Source organism: Anabrus simplex, chromosome 9, assembly GCF_040414725.1.
Source record: "Anabrus simplex isolate iqAnaSimp1 chromosome 9, ASM4041472v1, whole genome shotgun sequence".
NCBI lineage: Eukaryota > Metazoa > Arthropoda > Insecta > Orthoptera > Tettigoniidae > Anabrus > Anabrus simplex.
This window is the reverse complement of record NC_090273.1, coordinates 13,993,661-14,010,088: the sequence shown is the minus strand read 5'-3', so window position 1 is coordinate 14,010,088 and position 16,428 is coordinate 13,993,661. Positions and strand designations below refer to the sequence as shown.

At 40.2% G+C, this 16,428-nt stretch overlaps 1 protein-coding gene across 1 annotated transcript in view; it reads right to left on the bottom strand.

The window, feature by feature from the left end:
* Positions 1–16,428, bottom strand: part of LOC136881320 (protein nubbin) — a 394,577-nt gene that overhangs the window by 345,208 nt on the left and 32,941 nt on the right. Inside the window, exon 2 of the mRNA XM_067154133.2 lies at positions 2,561–3,133. Within this exon, the coding sequence (XP_067010234.2) occupies positions 2,561–3,133 (573 nt within the window). The remainder of the gene's footprint in view (positions 1–2,560; positions 3,134–16,428) is intronic.

The window sequence follows — 16,428 nt, the reverse complement described above, 5'->3', positions numbered from 1 at the left end:
TTGAAGAAACATTCGATCAAAAAAAATTGTACCGGTACAAGCAAGGCCAACATTAGAGAAATTCCGAAAGTTAAAACCAATTATTTGTAAACTATGTTTATAGCAGGAGAGGAAGGAAGTTTCTGAGGGTAGTTTTCAAAGGCATGCTCCTCAAAATTGTTAACACACAAACACAAAAGTATTTAATTAACATCGTACGCCAACTATTTAAACATAAAATATACCGGTATCATTAGTTTATAGCCGTGAAAACCGAGGAATTACGTTACATATGACATTCCAGTTACAACGCATTTCGTAATTTTTTGACCCAATATAAATTAGTGTTTATATTAATAATTTAAAATTTAAATTGTAATGAAATTTCGGTGTGTATATTTGCCATACCGGTACGAGGAATATTTTAATTACACTGACCAGCATAATAAATGAATCACGTGAATTTTCAAAGGGAAAAAATCATGTTAAGTTTTGTAACATTTGTTTTATTATTTTCATTAATTTTCTAAATAAGGGTAGCAATAAAAGACAGATAACATTACTTGGATAATTTTGTCATAAAAATAATGAAACAATTTCACAATTTAACATGCCTTTTCCTTTGAAAATTCAAGTGATCCATTAATTTTGCCGGCAGTGTAGTTTGTTCTCAACGAAAGACAATTTTATGTTTAACTTTAATTCGAGAAAACAATTCATTGAAAGCCTATGATCATTCTTCTTCTACTGAAATAATTTAATTTAAATATACTTATGTTGAGTAATGTATAACATGCACATTCTCTCTCACACAAACATTTCAAAGCATGCCATTCAATTTAAAGAGGGGGTCACCAACTCGCTGTACCGCACCTGTCTCAGTCTCACAAATCAAACAACAATACTTGGTTTGCACGTTCCCGCCAAACAATTTCCGATCGAATATAGGTGTTTTGATTGTTTATGTGCGCAGGCCCCCGGTACTGTCGAAGTGGGGAATGTTTTATATTTAACATTTAGCATATTTCAAAAATGATGCGTATTTGTACTTGCAAACAACAAATTGAAGGGTCTTGTGTTCCTTCCCCCAGCTTGTCTACTGTTCTTCAGAAAGTGATGGATTGTATTTCTTAAGTGTTAGGGGGGCGGGGGCAGTCTTTAAGATTAGTTAATGATTTCTGTGTTGGTGTGTACCAGGAAGATCTTATGAAGAAAAAGAATAGTCCAGAACAAACGGTGCGTTTCTACAATATTATATAAAGTGACTGAGTAAAGTTGTGTTTTTAAAATAATTATTAAAAAAGGATCCAAGAAAGTCTGAAATGATACGATATAAAAATACAGTAAGGAGTCCTGAACACGTAAAAACGCATCTGAAATTAACACTCGGAAACTTAACATACAACTGGTGATTTATATGTAGACTTTACGGCGAAACCTATTTGAAACAATAAAGAATACTGAGAAAAAGGCACTACTAAAGTAATCTTAGAAAGTACAATACTTCATGCCTCATGCAGGAATTAGTGCATTTGTGGTAACAACAGAATTTAGCCGAGAAAACAAAGAGGTGAGTCAGTAAACACTACGCGCGTGATTACGTACATTTCGCAGAATTCAAGTGAGGCGATAAATGTTATTTTCTCAATATTATGACCTGATACCCACATTCCGTTTCGGTCTGGATATCTTTCTAGGAAAAAATTCTATACTAGGGGCTGTAAATGTATTACTTTCCTCTGTTGGAAATAAACACTTAGTTGTTTTGTTTCGGTTAGTTCATTTAGTTGATCCAATGATGGAAAATTTGTATTTCAGTAATATGTAATTTATTAATCCAGGTATGACAGGAGAGGATTCCATTACCTAAGATTACTTTGAATAAACTATAACCAGAAACATGCTTGGAAAATGCTTTTTTTGGTGAAATTTTGAAAGGATAGTATTTTTTATATTTCTCCACTAAAATCAAAGAACAGGAGAGGAGATAAATAATGACCATAAACAATTCTGAGAATGTTTGTTTGGTGAAATTCCCAAACAACAATATTTTAAACGATCTTTCTTATAAAATCAAGGAACAAAAGAGTAAAATACTGCGAAGTGAAGCTAAAGCGAGGGGGGAAACTTGTATAATTTTAATGCGTTAAGGTTGAGGTATATTTTCGTTTATCGAAGCGAAAGACGATAAATGCACTACATTCAATTTAGGACCATATTTAATAACGATCAATCTTATAAATTACACTCGCTGCCGTAGAATTTGAATGACAATTTCTAGCACTAAGATATTTGATTGACGTGCGCTTTCAGTCACATGACATGGGACTTATACGTAGCCAAAGTTACTCGTTTGACTCCCGAGCAGCACGATACTGCAAGGTGAGTTTTCCCCAGACTCACTATAGGGTTATGCTGGTATAGTACATAATTATTTCATGCCCCAGAGCAGTAATATGACACTTAGCACACAACATCCTCAGTCACGGACAATATTTACACACACGTTCTGGACATTTTCTAGGCTCTAGAATGCAAGTACTGCTAACTAAAAAATGTGACAGAAAGTGGTTAAGCTTACCTTCACCTCTGAGCGGTCCTGGTGAGCCTGCGGTGGACGACGGCGGGCCCACCCCTTCGTCTTCGGACGAGGAACTGCTGGACTCAGGAGGGTGGTGATAGTGGTGGTGCTTGTTGTTATTGCGGTGGTGTCTGCCAAGGTGATGGGTGGCTGCCCCGTTCTTCAGCATGCTGGCAGCCGTCGCTGGCTTGTACTTGACGGAGAAGTCCAGGGGCTGCTCTTCATGAGGTGGAACCGGCGCTTGGTGCAGAAGTAAGGGCATGGCCGCCACAGAGACGGGCGGAGGTGAGTCTGTCCTTCTCCACGGCGACCACCATGTGCCACCACCTGTACCACCGGCTTCAAGACTTCCTCCTCCACCACCCGCGAACCACTGGCTCGCAGTCTTCGCCACCGTTGTGGAGCCTGCAACAACACCGCCGTGTTGTTGTTGCTGGTGATGTGGTGGACTCGGGTGTTTGTTATTGTTGTTGTGGATCACCGCAGCAGACGCCTCTTCCACCCACCGTCGGATGACCGCCTGCCTGTCCAGGTGCGCCAGAGTAGCTGATGTTCTCGCCAACAGGTCACGTGCTGAAATTCACAAGAGGAAAGAGCGTGAAGCAATTTCCTCTGACTTTTCAAAACAAACAATAATGTATCTCCTTCAACCACTGTACTTCACATGACACACAACACAGTTCTATTCTTGCACAACATGTCAACAGTCAAGAGGATGGTCCGCGGCATTGTCTACCATTCAATTCGAATATAGTTTAATTTTAACTAATTGTTTTCCTTTTGTCTGTTAACGAAACAAACACTCGTTTAAGCTTTTTCACTAGAAACACGTGTGTTCTGAAGTCCGGCAGCACCACTGTTCATTATTCTTCTCCTACTAATGTTTATTTGTCCGTGTGTTTGACCACCAAAGGGTTATAATTAAGATTCCTAGTGATTTGGCAAAGCGCCTTGGCGGTTTTCTGTACCTTACATGTGCATATGTGAACGGTAAGGATGAGATGAATTGCATCTGAAGTTGGCCAGTGGAGGGGAGAATGGTAGGCGTTTGCTGGAGAGGGGAACGGCGGGGTATCAATAAGGTGGCGGCTTGGAGGGGGCAGAGGGGAGCAGGACCAATTGGAACGGTTGCAGACTCCGCACGGGGCAGTAGAACAGAGCTGTTTCTCCACCTCTCGCAGTACACGTCATATCAGCACAGAGCTCGACGCACGCGCAATGCACACAGAAACACAAAACACACGAGAACGTCTTATTGTGTCATTATATATTCAAAAACTACATATACACACACACAAACGTATAATCAAGTGTGTGAAGTTCTCTAGCGTGTATCTGTTTGTAATACAAAACAAATCGTTCACACGGTGTTCTAAATATGTTATGAGGCGCTAATATTTCCGAAACGCAGAACAACAGCTAGTGTTTGGTGTTCCTCGGTTTGCACAGACACTCAGATGAACAGTAGCACAGTTCTTTACTCGCGCTGCTTTTTGTGTGGACTAGGAGTTTTGTGTGTTGTGGAGAAAACCTTCCCCGTGTCCAGTCTGGCCAAGAGCCCAGCGCTCACTGAGTTGCTAGTGCTATCGCCCGCCAGCCCCTGCCCCCTCCCCCACTACCGTCAAAACCCCTCCGGCATTCCACACGATGCCTCTACTGCTGGTGCTCCTGTGTTCTCTGCTTCCAAGCGCGCGGAACGGAATAGTTAGGTGGCGACCGAGAGTTAGGCCAGCTACGATACCTCCTCACGCAACGGGCAGTAGGGGCGCAAAAAACAAAACAATAACATCCGCTCTCCGGACGATCACATACACACACACCTACTACCTTCTTCCTTTTACCTTGCATACTCATTTTGGGGGTGAATTATTTTTTGCCCTCATACTTCATTGTAATTATCTTTTCCCTATTTATCTATCTATACCGCGATCTTAAATTTAGTAATAGTGGTAATAATAATTATGATAAATACAAATTATTATTATTATTATTATTATTATTATTATTATTATTATTATTATTATTATTATACATGATAATAAGCCCATTAGGTCTACGCAAAGAGTACTTAGAAGCGTGCATTTGTCTTCGTTTGTGTCCATATTTCTTTCATTCTTTCACCATGGGCTTCCTTACTGTCTTCAGACCAGGTTATTCCACTCTTCTTTGATCTTTCCTGTTGGTTAACTTGCCATTTTTTTGTTGTTAATTTTGGATCTGAAGATTACCCTACTTTGGGCATCTGCTGGTGTAATTGCTGCCTGTTGCAAATCGGTTTTGATTTCGCCAATCCATTACATTGTGTCAGTTTTAGCTTTACTCCTGTTTTCGTAGAGTTCAACTACTTGTATTCTAAGTCTGTATGGATGCATTCTTTTATTACGGCCATAGAATCTTAACCTGCGTTTTGTAATATCACTATGAATATTTGTGTATTGTTCTATTTCCTGTCTGCCTTTGGGTCGGTATTGTCCATCTGCGAATTTTGGGCCTGGAATTATTCATAACCTTTTTCGTTCCTTTTTCTGAATGTTTTGAATGTCAGGCACCTGAAAAATTAGCGTTTCTGACCCATGAAGGCATTCTGGTTTAATGACTGTATTTTAATGTCTTAGTTTTGTGTGCTTGGAAATACATTTTTGTTGTAGATATTTTGTGTTAGTCGGTATGCAATTTCCATCTTTATTATTATTATTATTATTATTATTATTATTATTATTATTATTATTATTATTATTATTTGTTTTCGTTTCGGCCATCTGCGAATCACGCTTGACAAAATTTGCATTTTTTTTTTTTTTAGCCTTCTCGCCCTTTATTCTCCGCCAGTACCTTTTCATCATTTCTTTGACTTCCTTCTTGTGTAGTGGTACACAGGATCTCCGTTTTCTCATTAGTGTCTCCCCAGTCTCCTGGAAAGCGCGGAACTTTTTGACATTAAAGACAAACCTCATCGCAAGTTTAAAGTGGTTTGCCGCGAGCATTTGCTGAGTAGATCCCGCTGACTTGCTGGATAATTGTTGAGCGAATGAAGGAATGAATGATATGAATGAATGGATTACTGCAGTTACATAATTTAAGTGTATAGTTGGGGACAAATCATGACGACCTCGCCTCACACCACTACTTTCCAGCGGCAGCTCGGTGTTTATTAGCGACTTATGGGATTTACTACCTCTACTACAACCAGAGTTGCCAAATCGGCTACTGCACTCTACACGAAGAAAGGGTAAATACTACAGAGAGTCGGGAAGAAAGTGGTTTGGCAGCCTCTCCAAAACAAACAAGGATCACTTAGAACTCATTAACTCAGCAGGGTGCAGGGTGTGATTGACTACTGGCCTCCAGCTCTCTTCTAGGAACTGAGGCCGTTATGTTTTGTCCCCAACTATACGTTATTTTGTGTTTTTTAAAATTAAGAATTCCTTCATTATTATTATTATTATTATTATTATTATTATTATTATTATTATTATTATTATTATTATTATTATTATTATTTTGCTAACCTGGAGCAGTCGCTATGAGTCAACCCCTCCAATGAGGGTGGGTGGTTATCTGCCATGTATAGGAAACTGTGTGTTAATGTGGTAAAGGATAGAGCTGTGTGTCTTGTAGGGCCTATGAGTTACACAGATGTTGGAGACGGTACAAACACCCACTCGCCGAGCCTTGGGAATTAACTAGATATTTAAATGTAAAATCCCTTTTCCAGTTGATATCGAACCCAGAACTTTCCGAGATAGTAGGTTCGAATCCCACTATCGGCAGCCCTGAAGATGGTTTTCCCATTTTCACACCAGGCAAATGCTGGGGCTGTACCTTAATTAAGGCCACGGCCGCTTCCTTCCAACTCCTAGGCCTTCCTATCCCATCGTCGCCATAAGACCTATCTGTGTGTCGGTGCGACGTAAAGCAACTAGCAAAAAAAAAAAAAAAAAAAAAAAAAAAAAAAGAACTTTCCGAGGCGAAAGCTAAAGTGCTGACTATACGCCAAGGCGTCGGTAATAATAATAGTAATAATAATAATAATAATAATAATATTGTCGTTTTATGTATTGCCAGCTGGTCTAGGGATAAACAGCCTGCCTCTTACCCGGACACCCCGGATGCGATTCCCGCCAAGGTTAGGTGTATTTACCCAGACCTGGGGGCCAGTTCGGGGTCAATTCACAAAGGAACTGTAAGGGCTGGACCTAACATATTTCAACGAAAATTGGGTGAATGATAAATTTTAACATATTCTAAATTTAATGGTCATAATCATTTTATCGATGAAAGAACAGAAGTGTTACAATTAATTTCTCAAAAATAGCTGGGCGGCTCAGCAGTCAGCTGATGTAGCAACATAGACTAGCGACAGTTCTTTACACAGAACAGTTCACACCGAAAATGAGATTTTCACAACACAAACAGAATTTAACGCTCTAGAGACATATTTTATATGTACATATAAAAATATTATACTTTTAGTACTTTTGTATCATTTCTAATATAATTTAAAATACCGTATTTACGCGAATAATACCCGCATATATTTAATAATGAGGCATGCAATTGGGGTGCGAGTTTTATTTGAGTCAATGTTGCCATATTTTTTTTTTTCAAAATCAGCCTTCCTAAAGTTAGGGTGCGGGGATTATTCGCGTAAATACGGTATTACCTATGTAGTATGAAGTATTGGTCGTCTACACAAACGTGTTGATATTAATATAAACCTAATGAGGCCTGCTAGGGATTACATGACAATTTCAATTCATCCTTCCTTGCTGTTTTCTTTTCCGTTCTTTCCACTATTCCTTCATCATTGCACCGTGCTTTATTCTTCTCCACAACCCGGGTTTCCTTTTAATTCTTCCTTGGAATACTTCCATTGTTAAAATGTTCTTACTATAGTTTCCTCTTCTCTTATTTCAGTTCTCTATAAATCTTTCTTCACCTCTTCTATCCACCTCGTTGTTGACTTTTCATCCCAAGGCTAATAAATTGAATATCTGTTTGGACAATGCCGTATCATCCATTCTATAGATGAAAATGAAAATGAAAACCTACAACCTGTTTTCCAGTCATTGACCGGGTCAGGGATGTAATGAATGAAGCAGATATAGACTGTTAGTGCGATGGGGTCGCCACTCCCAAAGTGGTTTATTAATGACTGATCGATGCTATGAAATGATAATGGACAGTGTTGCTAGAATGAAAGATGACAGGGAAAACCGGAGTACCCGGAGAAAAACCTGTCCCGCCTCCGCTTTGTCCAGCACAAATCTCACGTGGAGTGACCGAGATTTGAACCACGGTATCCAGCGGTGAGAGGCCGACGCGCTGCCGTCTGAACCACGGAGGCTCTCCATTCTAGAGATATCTCCCAAAAATAGCAACCTGCTTTTTGTAATTGTTTCTGTTATATTTTCCATTGTTCTATTGTTTTCATTGGACCTAAGATTTATATCATTATTCTTCTTTCTAGTACTTGCAGTTCAAAACTAGGCATTCACTTACGTAGAGACATTCTGGTTTCACCACTGTACTGTAGTGCCTTATTTTAAGAGTTTTAGATAAACATTTATTTATTTATTTATAAGAATGATGAAAATGCCGTATTCCTGTTCAGGATCTCTCATTTTGTCATGTTGTGGACAACCTATGTAAGAACAGCGTTGTTCTGATATCGTAACTGATCATTAAAGCCGAGAAGTTCCGGCATTTATTTTGGCCAAAATAGGCAGGCAAATAAGCACTTAAGGTCTAGGAAATAGGCAGCAAAATAATGCAAACAGAGATTTAAAATAACGAAAATGTTTACTAAGATAATAAGTATTGTTTAATGCAAACTGTTTAATACGCATGCGTCTCATATTTTAATACTTAATCTTACAAATCAGGTACCATCTCGACCAGTCTCCGCCTGTGTAGCGTAAGCGTTAGTGTTATTAGCTGCCGTCCTCGGGGGCCCGGGTTCGATTCCCGGTACTGCCAGAAATTTAAAACTGACAGGAGGGCTGGTATGTGGTTGATATGGTACATGCAGCTCACCTCCAATGGGGGTGTGCCTGAAAATAGCTGCACCACCTCGGGATGAGGACACGAGTTTACTTGACTTTATCTCGACCAGTTGAGTTGTGGACTGAAAATTGCGCAATACGAAAATTAGTTCTCTTATTGCAAATGTTATATCGTCGTTGATGTCACAGTGTTCTTTCTCCTTCCAGCCACATATGGATATACAATCCATCAGAACAATTTTCATTCTGTTCATTTTCGTATGCTAACGTGTAAAAGGAAATTAAACTGAAGTATATTATCCTGTAGGAGTGCGTAAATACATTCCTAGAGTTCATTTTTCTTTATACACCTGCATAGGAAAATGTTGTTCTCATGGACTAAATATCCATATGTGGCGCGGAGGCGCATAGGCCATTTACTTAGGCATTAGGCTTCGCAAAAACGGCTGTGGTCTACTTAGGCCTATTCTCCTAGAATTGTCAGATTCTTGCGTGTTTCTCTTACTGCGTGGAACGGGAGACGCCTCATTATGACCCACAGAAAATGTGGGCATTTCATTTTTTTTGCATCGCATGTCTGCCATGGTGCATGAGAACAATCTCAATCAACCAAGGTACATACTGTACTACCTCCCGTCTCGTCCTTAATTTTACAAGTCGAACTGTCAAAAAAGGTTTTTTTATACATGAATTTCTATCCCGGTTACTTTCGAAACAACATCGCAGGTTCAGCAATAGGCCTACTGTGTTTGTAATCGGACATGCATCAGTGTTTCTCAACGTCTGCCCCCTTGTTATTACATGATATTCAGATGACCCCCCTGTAGTGTTTAGATGTGCTTTACAAGAGATAAAAACTAAGGTAACATTGCAAATTAAATTTATCCAAAATTAATAATTGTGACGTTATATGGCTGATTACTTTGCACTGTTAATAAATGTAAGGAAATACGTTCGTTTAAAATTAAAGAAAATGTATAGAGTCAACCATAAACTCAAAAGGTTGTAAGAGAATGAAATTGTTGATCTTGGAATTCTAATCAAAGTACTTGAGAAACGCCGAACTCTATTACACTTGACTTGCAATGTTGCTAATAGATTAAAGGGTTGCCTACCTGAGGCTGACATTTTGTGCTCACGTTACTCTCAAAGACTTAGGTTCAGTTCCCCATCACGAAATTCCCCACCTTTTCTGTGGTTCATAATGAGGCGTCTCCCCTCCCACACAGCAACAGAAACACGCAAGTATCTGACAATTCTATGAGAATAGGCCTAAGTAGTCCAAACCCCATGACACTACAGCCGTTGAAGGGCCTTGGCTCACCAAGCAACCGCTGCTCAGCCCGAAGGCGTGCAGATTACGAGGTGTCATGTGGTCAGCACGACGAATCCTCTCGGCCGTTATTCTTGGCTTTCTAGACCGGGTCCGCTATCTCACCGTTAGATAGCTCCTCAATTCTAATCACGTAGGCTCAGTGGACCTCGAACCAGCCCTCAGGTCCAGGTAAAAATCCCTGATCTCGCCGGGAATCGAAGCCGGGGCCTCCGGGTAAGAGGCAAGCACAATACCCCTAGACCACGGGGCGGCCGCCTAAGTAGTCCGAAGCGCAATGACTTGCGCCTCCCAGCCTCATACGCTGGAGGGGCAGATGGTTCCGAAATTCACTCAGCCTGCACCAGATATTAAAATCAGATTAGTTCCTGGGGACAGAGATGCCCAATCCACTTCATTTTTAAAGATGGACTTCTTTAAACAAAGTAATGCAAATGAATCAGTCTGTTAGAGGCAATTTAACACATCCTAGATTTAAGACACGAAAGAGCTTGGATTTTGTTTGCACTCAATTATTCTTCAAAAGATTTTCCCTTGCTTCTCGCCGTTTTTTCAAAGCGAGTAAATCCCTGGATGCTTACTTTGTCGTGGACCACAATCCTTCCCTTCTCAACTCCTTGTCTAACCTGTTCTTCCCCCAGCCTGATGAGATCAGGTCGGGAATCACCACCTGTTCGTTAGTTATAAACTAGCAAATTTACCCGACGACTGTGTAACGTTGAAAATGCTTACCGAGCACCCCGTTCTATCAGTACAAGTTCTCATTCATTGTACTCCCAAGTCTTGGTATGGCCGTACAACTTCATTCAATATCAAAATGAAGATCGGGGTTTTCCGTGAAGTATTTGACGAACAGTGAGCAATGTTACACGGTAAAGATCCCTACAGCAATTTTCAGCAACCGTTGAGTTTTCATGGGATTCTGAGCATTCCAAGACAGATGCTTTGTGCATTCCATTTTTCCCCCCAGGAATTAGCCTGGTGCTGATTGCTGGTTCAGGGACATGCGCCTCTTCAAATCTATCAACCTCGCTTCTATATTTCTCGTCTTCCAGACGGGGAATCCTTCTCAGAGAACCGAGCATAGCTCTATCGCCTTAGCTGAACACTTTTTTTTTTACTTATTGTTTATATCAAGGTGATTGAAGATTTGTAAATACTTTTATTTAAGCATTAAAAATTTGTTTACTGCTTTTCTTATAAATTATGGAATTCTTCTTTCCAATTTGTCAACGTGCTGAGTGTAGCTAGTGGCACCACAATTCAGTCTTTTTACCTGCCTTTCTGCTCAGAACAGTCTTATTTAAATGTCTGTGAACAGTGTCCTGTCATGATATTGATTCTGGTATTATTTTCGAATAAATTAGATGTGTAAGTTTTCTTCTTCTGCAGCGCTGAGTGGCTGAGGTGGCAGAGCGCTGGCCTTCTGAGCCTCAGTTGTAGGGTTCGATCCCTGCTCAGTCCAGTGGAATTTCAAGTTCTCAGTCTCGTATCGGTACATCTAATCGTGATAGAAAAGTTTCTTAATTCGTGGATTTACGTACGGAAAATTGAAGGTAGGAGGCAATCAGCCTTGTGGTTTTACGGGACAGCCACAGGATGCCCTGTTTTTATGTGGAAGCCGAACCGTACGGAAGTGATTTTTTACTTTATAAAAACTGCCACATGTATTGACGTGAACTAGGACCGCCACCGGGTTCGTGAGATACGAATGGCTACGTCACTCACCTAACACACCCCACAGTTTAAGAGAAGTAGAAATGAAAACTACCACAATGCTGGCTCCGCGTACACGCTATTGGAGGGAGTAGCCCTAAGAACCAGAACACAACCGACAAAGGCTTAACATCCCTCCAACTCACCTGCTCTCCTCTTAAGGACTCATAGCCGTACGATGACTTCACTCACTAACTAATTAATTATTTAATTAATTAACATTATTTTAAGTGAAGATTTCCTAGAAGAAGTTTCTACAAATAGTACAGATCTATTTATCACTCATGACGCAAAAATTATTCAGGTTACGGAAAGATATAGGCGTATTCGTAGGGCCTATATAGGCTGTAACTACTTCAGGCCTAATTACTGAACTTTCTAGGTATTTGCTTGTGAAATAAGGTGTAATGTCGACATTTAAAACTTATTTGATTATTATTATTATTATTATTATTATTATTATTATTATTATTATTATTATTATTAGTAGTAGTAGTAGTAGTAGTAGTATGATTATACAAAAAAGTGATAACATTTATGGATGGATGATGCAAATGCGAGAGCTCCTATTACGTCTTTGTTTCTCAATCTCCATGGATAAACTATAGAGGACAATTAGGATTTATAATATACAGTTCACTATTTATTTATTTATTTATTTATTTATTTATTTATTTCATGCCTTCATCTGTGGCGAAGTTAAGGCTCACGGCCCTCTCTTACACCTAACCACATAATATCTAAAATAAACTTCAGAAAACAGAATAATGATATTAAACTTTGAGGATAAATACTACGGTTTAGATTCATTCAACAGACGAAATACGAGAGTTCGAATGTGAAGATATTGTAGTTTATCGATTTTTTATCAGGAGCGTATTTTATAATAGGGAGAGATATGAGTTGAAAATGTAATTGAAAATATAAAGCTAATCTATGAGTTCATTGCCCTCTGTAATTTCAATGTTTGTTACACGGTCGAATCTGTCATTACAATATCACAAGATATGGGAAATATGAGGGTCTGGATAAGTTTAATTTTCATGCTTCGTGGAAGAAGTGGTTGGCGACTTTTAAGAGGGGGAAGTGACGAGTGAACTTTGCTACAGATGTTTGTTATTGCTATCAATGAATATTTACAATGTCATCGCTGTGACAGAAATATCACGTATCTGACAATACTCGTCCCATTCATTATGTTCCTGAAGACTGGTCACGCCTCCCAGCCATATATATGAATATGCAGTCCATCAGCACAATTTTTGTTGTGATAATTTTCCTATGCTGATGTAAAAATGAACCTTACATACGTTAAACTGTATGAGTGCGTAAATACGTCATGATCATACACGGTAAGGTTCATTTCTTGTTTTCACACTAGCATACGAAACTGAACACAACGAAACTTGCGCTGATGGATCGCAGCTTATGTAGCTGTGTATCAAGTATATTTTTAAGATGAAATTTCATTCAATTTTACTCTGAATATTTTTCAAATAATGAGTGTATACGAGCAAAGGCTGAGCCTTCACTTAGAAGACAGAGCAGTCAGAATGGAGGGTTAAAGACGGATCTTGTATTGTTAGAGCAGGGTTTAGAACGTTCAGGTCTTCGTTTGTTCTTGATCATTGCGGTAGAAAGGAAGCACAAGTACTTACAGTACCTACGTTTGGTGTGTTGAAACCTGACAGCACTTTACTGGTAATGGAATGCTAATGACGGCTGTCATATTCCGAGGACGGTCTGTTTGACAATAGTCTTCCTCACTACCTGCACTCCGGTCACTCGCCCGGGATTTATCTATTTCTGTTCACCCTCCTTCTTCTTTTGTTACAAGTCATGCATATTCCTCATTCAAGCCGCTGACTGCCCGTTGCACACCCTCCTCTGACGCGGGGGAGCGAATATGGAATTCTGAATATTCAGAGAAGTCTGCATTTGTCAGCGACCAGAGTGCTTGCGGTCTGCTGGCCAGTGTTCACGTACTGACGGATCACGAGGTCGCAAGTGCAATGTCTTCGAAATTGTCAGTCCTAACAATGGGGCAGAATAAAAGATATAAACTTCTCCGCTACATGGACAAACATACAATCACGAATATGTTCTTGGGCTTAGAGGACGAGAAAGCGAGTACAGATTCTTTGTTGTTCCCCTTTTAGTACCTTTTTACGACATGCAGGGGTACCAGATAACACATCCTTTCACTCCACCCACAGGGAGATGAAGAGTTCTGATAAACAGAAATAAATATTTAATATCAAGATCTACATCCAGTAATATGGACGCTGATCCAGCACACAACATTCCCATGCCTTGTCACAAGATAGCAGCACTTGTCAAGATCTACGTCAAACAAAATGGCCGCTGTTATACCACAAAATGTTACTGACAAGACACGTATTTTGAGAAAACGTCTGGTTCCTTCGGTGACGTACCGTGTGTAAGGGGGCTTTGCTAACGCCAGTCAAAGGCGGTGGAAACTCGTTTAAAACACGGCGCTATTTGCACCTACTGTATATAGAAGGCAGTGCGATAATAACGCGAGGAAGAAAACGGCGAACATTGGTTGCCTAGTTACCACATTGTCGGTTTTCTGTCCACGCTAATTCCAGATATACCCTAGCCCAAAAGACATTTCCATGTTAGTATTAGCAGCTGTTAAGAACTCATCTCGTGCGCAAGAGAACGACAACCGAGCGAGTTGCCCTGTGAGCTTGCGTTCGCTAGATAGTGGGTTCGAACCCCACTTTCGGCAGCCCTGCAAATGATTTTCCGTGGTTTCCCATTTTCACACGAAGCAAATGCTGGGGTTGTACGTTATTTAAGGCCACAGTAGCTTCCTCCCACTCCTACCCGTTGATTATCCCATCATCGCCATGATATCTATCTGTATCGGATCGACATAAACCAGCTTGTAAAACAAAAACAAAAAATACAAAAAAGAGGACAGAAAATGAACACATGCGAGGTGCATATTCTGCGGAATGTACTTGATACACTTCACAGGAAGGACGTTATACACTTTTACAAACATGTTCAAAACAAACCGTTAATTTGCACCGTGAGGAGGGAATACAGTTACCACCAAAGTATGCGCCAGCAAGATCAAAGACAATGTCCTTGGCAGTTTTAACGTTACATAGGAAAGATGATCATATTTGCATTGCGTGGTTACTATAACTGTTGCTGTTGCTTGATTACCGGTCTGAATATATAAATCATACCGTGTTATAGCAAACTACTCCTCCTGGAAAGCGTGTGAAGTTGAAATTCTTACCACCTGGAACCACTGGACAAATTCAGCCCCAGGACGTCCGTTTCTTACGCGTCTTAAAAAACATACTATCGCACGATCTTCAGCCATTTTCACGTTAAATTGCACTACAGCTGGTTCACATTCAGTTGTCTGTCTGTTACGTCATCAGTCCTGAGGCTGGTTGGATCCTCAAATAGCACCACCAAAGGTTGTGTGGTTACGAGGAAACCGCAACAAGTGGTGGCGGCACCAACATGAGGCAAGATAAGGAGTAAGGTACTTTCCTCACTCGGCCAGAAAGTGCTATCGAAACACCTTTCATAACAATCAGGCACACTAGTCGTACTCTGAATGTGATTACTCATCACCACTCTGAGACTGGGACGACGGCGGAAGATACATGTTACTCTAACCTGTGCTAGGAGACAGAACCAGAAGTACTGCATCCACCAAGAAATGTCAGCAGGCAGACCAAGTTATTATCTATACCTTCAGTAACGGTGGACACCTAACTCGCAAGGAGTTCGCCTTTGAACTTTCCGGAGCGAACTTTCTTCATCACTGTGTTTTGATCATTTTGTGAACATCTCTGGCGTCTAGTTCGTGAACTGTATCAAGTACACTCCCTAGAATACTCTCTGCAACTCCTGTCACATTAGCAGGTAATAATATTTTGCGGTCACCTTTGTTCCTTCTGACACTTTAAAATGGTCCCAAGTAGACACTGCAGTCGTGACCTCGCACTCACGTAGGCTCCTTGTTAGTGGTTAGAGAGTTATGTCTTAGAACACAGCTTCAATCTTGCCTGGATGTTTGAAGACTAACATTTATACCTCGCCATGACTTTGGTTTTGGATTGTAATGCCGGATTAATAAGAAACGCAAGCGATATCAGTAATGTCAAAATGTCAAAATGTCAAACCTCATAATATGCTACCCTTTTAAGGTCAAAAATTGAAAATCTCTCCGTAATATGATCGTCCTTTTATAAGTCATACCAAAATTAGTTTGAGAAAATTCAGAAATGTATCTTACGGTGTCTTAATCCCAGACGATATCAGAGGCATGTCCCCGGAATGTTCTGATTGAGACGCTGTTGAACAGACGAGCGCTGACTAAGCATTTGCTTGTAAATAATGCAGAAGACAGCTGGGTAGTGTTTCCGTTAGTAAAAAAAAAACCTTCACCACCGGGAAAAGAAAATCAAGATCTAGGCACCACTAGTTAGGAGATGCACGACATTCAATAAGATATATCTTTGATAATTTATATTTCAATTCATTCATGGAACTGACAGTCACAAAATCACTAGAGGAAGTGTTTCTCGTGAAGGAATGACTCAGGTTTTTAATGACGATGGAATACGAAAGGGCTAGGGTTGGGAAGGAATCGGCTGTAGCTTTAATTAAAGCACAGCCTAATGTGGAAATGGGAAACCACGTAAGACCATCTTTAGGGGCAATGAAGGCGGGGTTCGAACCCACCATCTCCCGAAAGCAACCCTAAAGGTACACGGCGCAGTGTGCCCAGCTAAGTCTCTTGGTTAAAGGAATTTTAG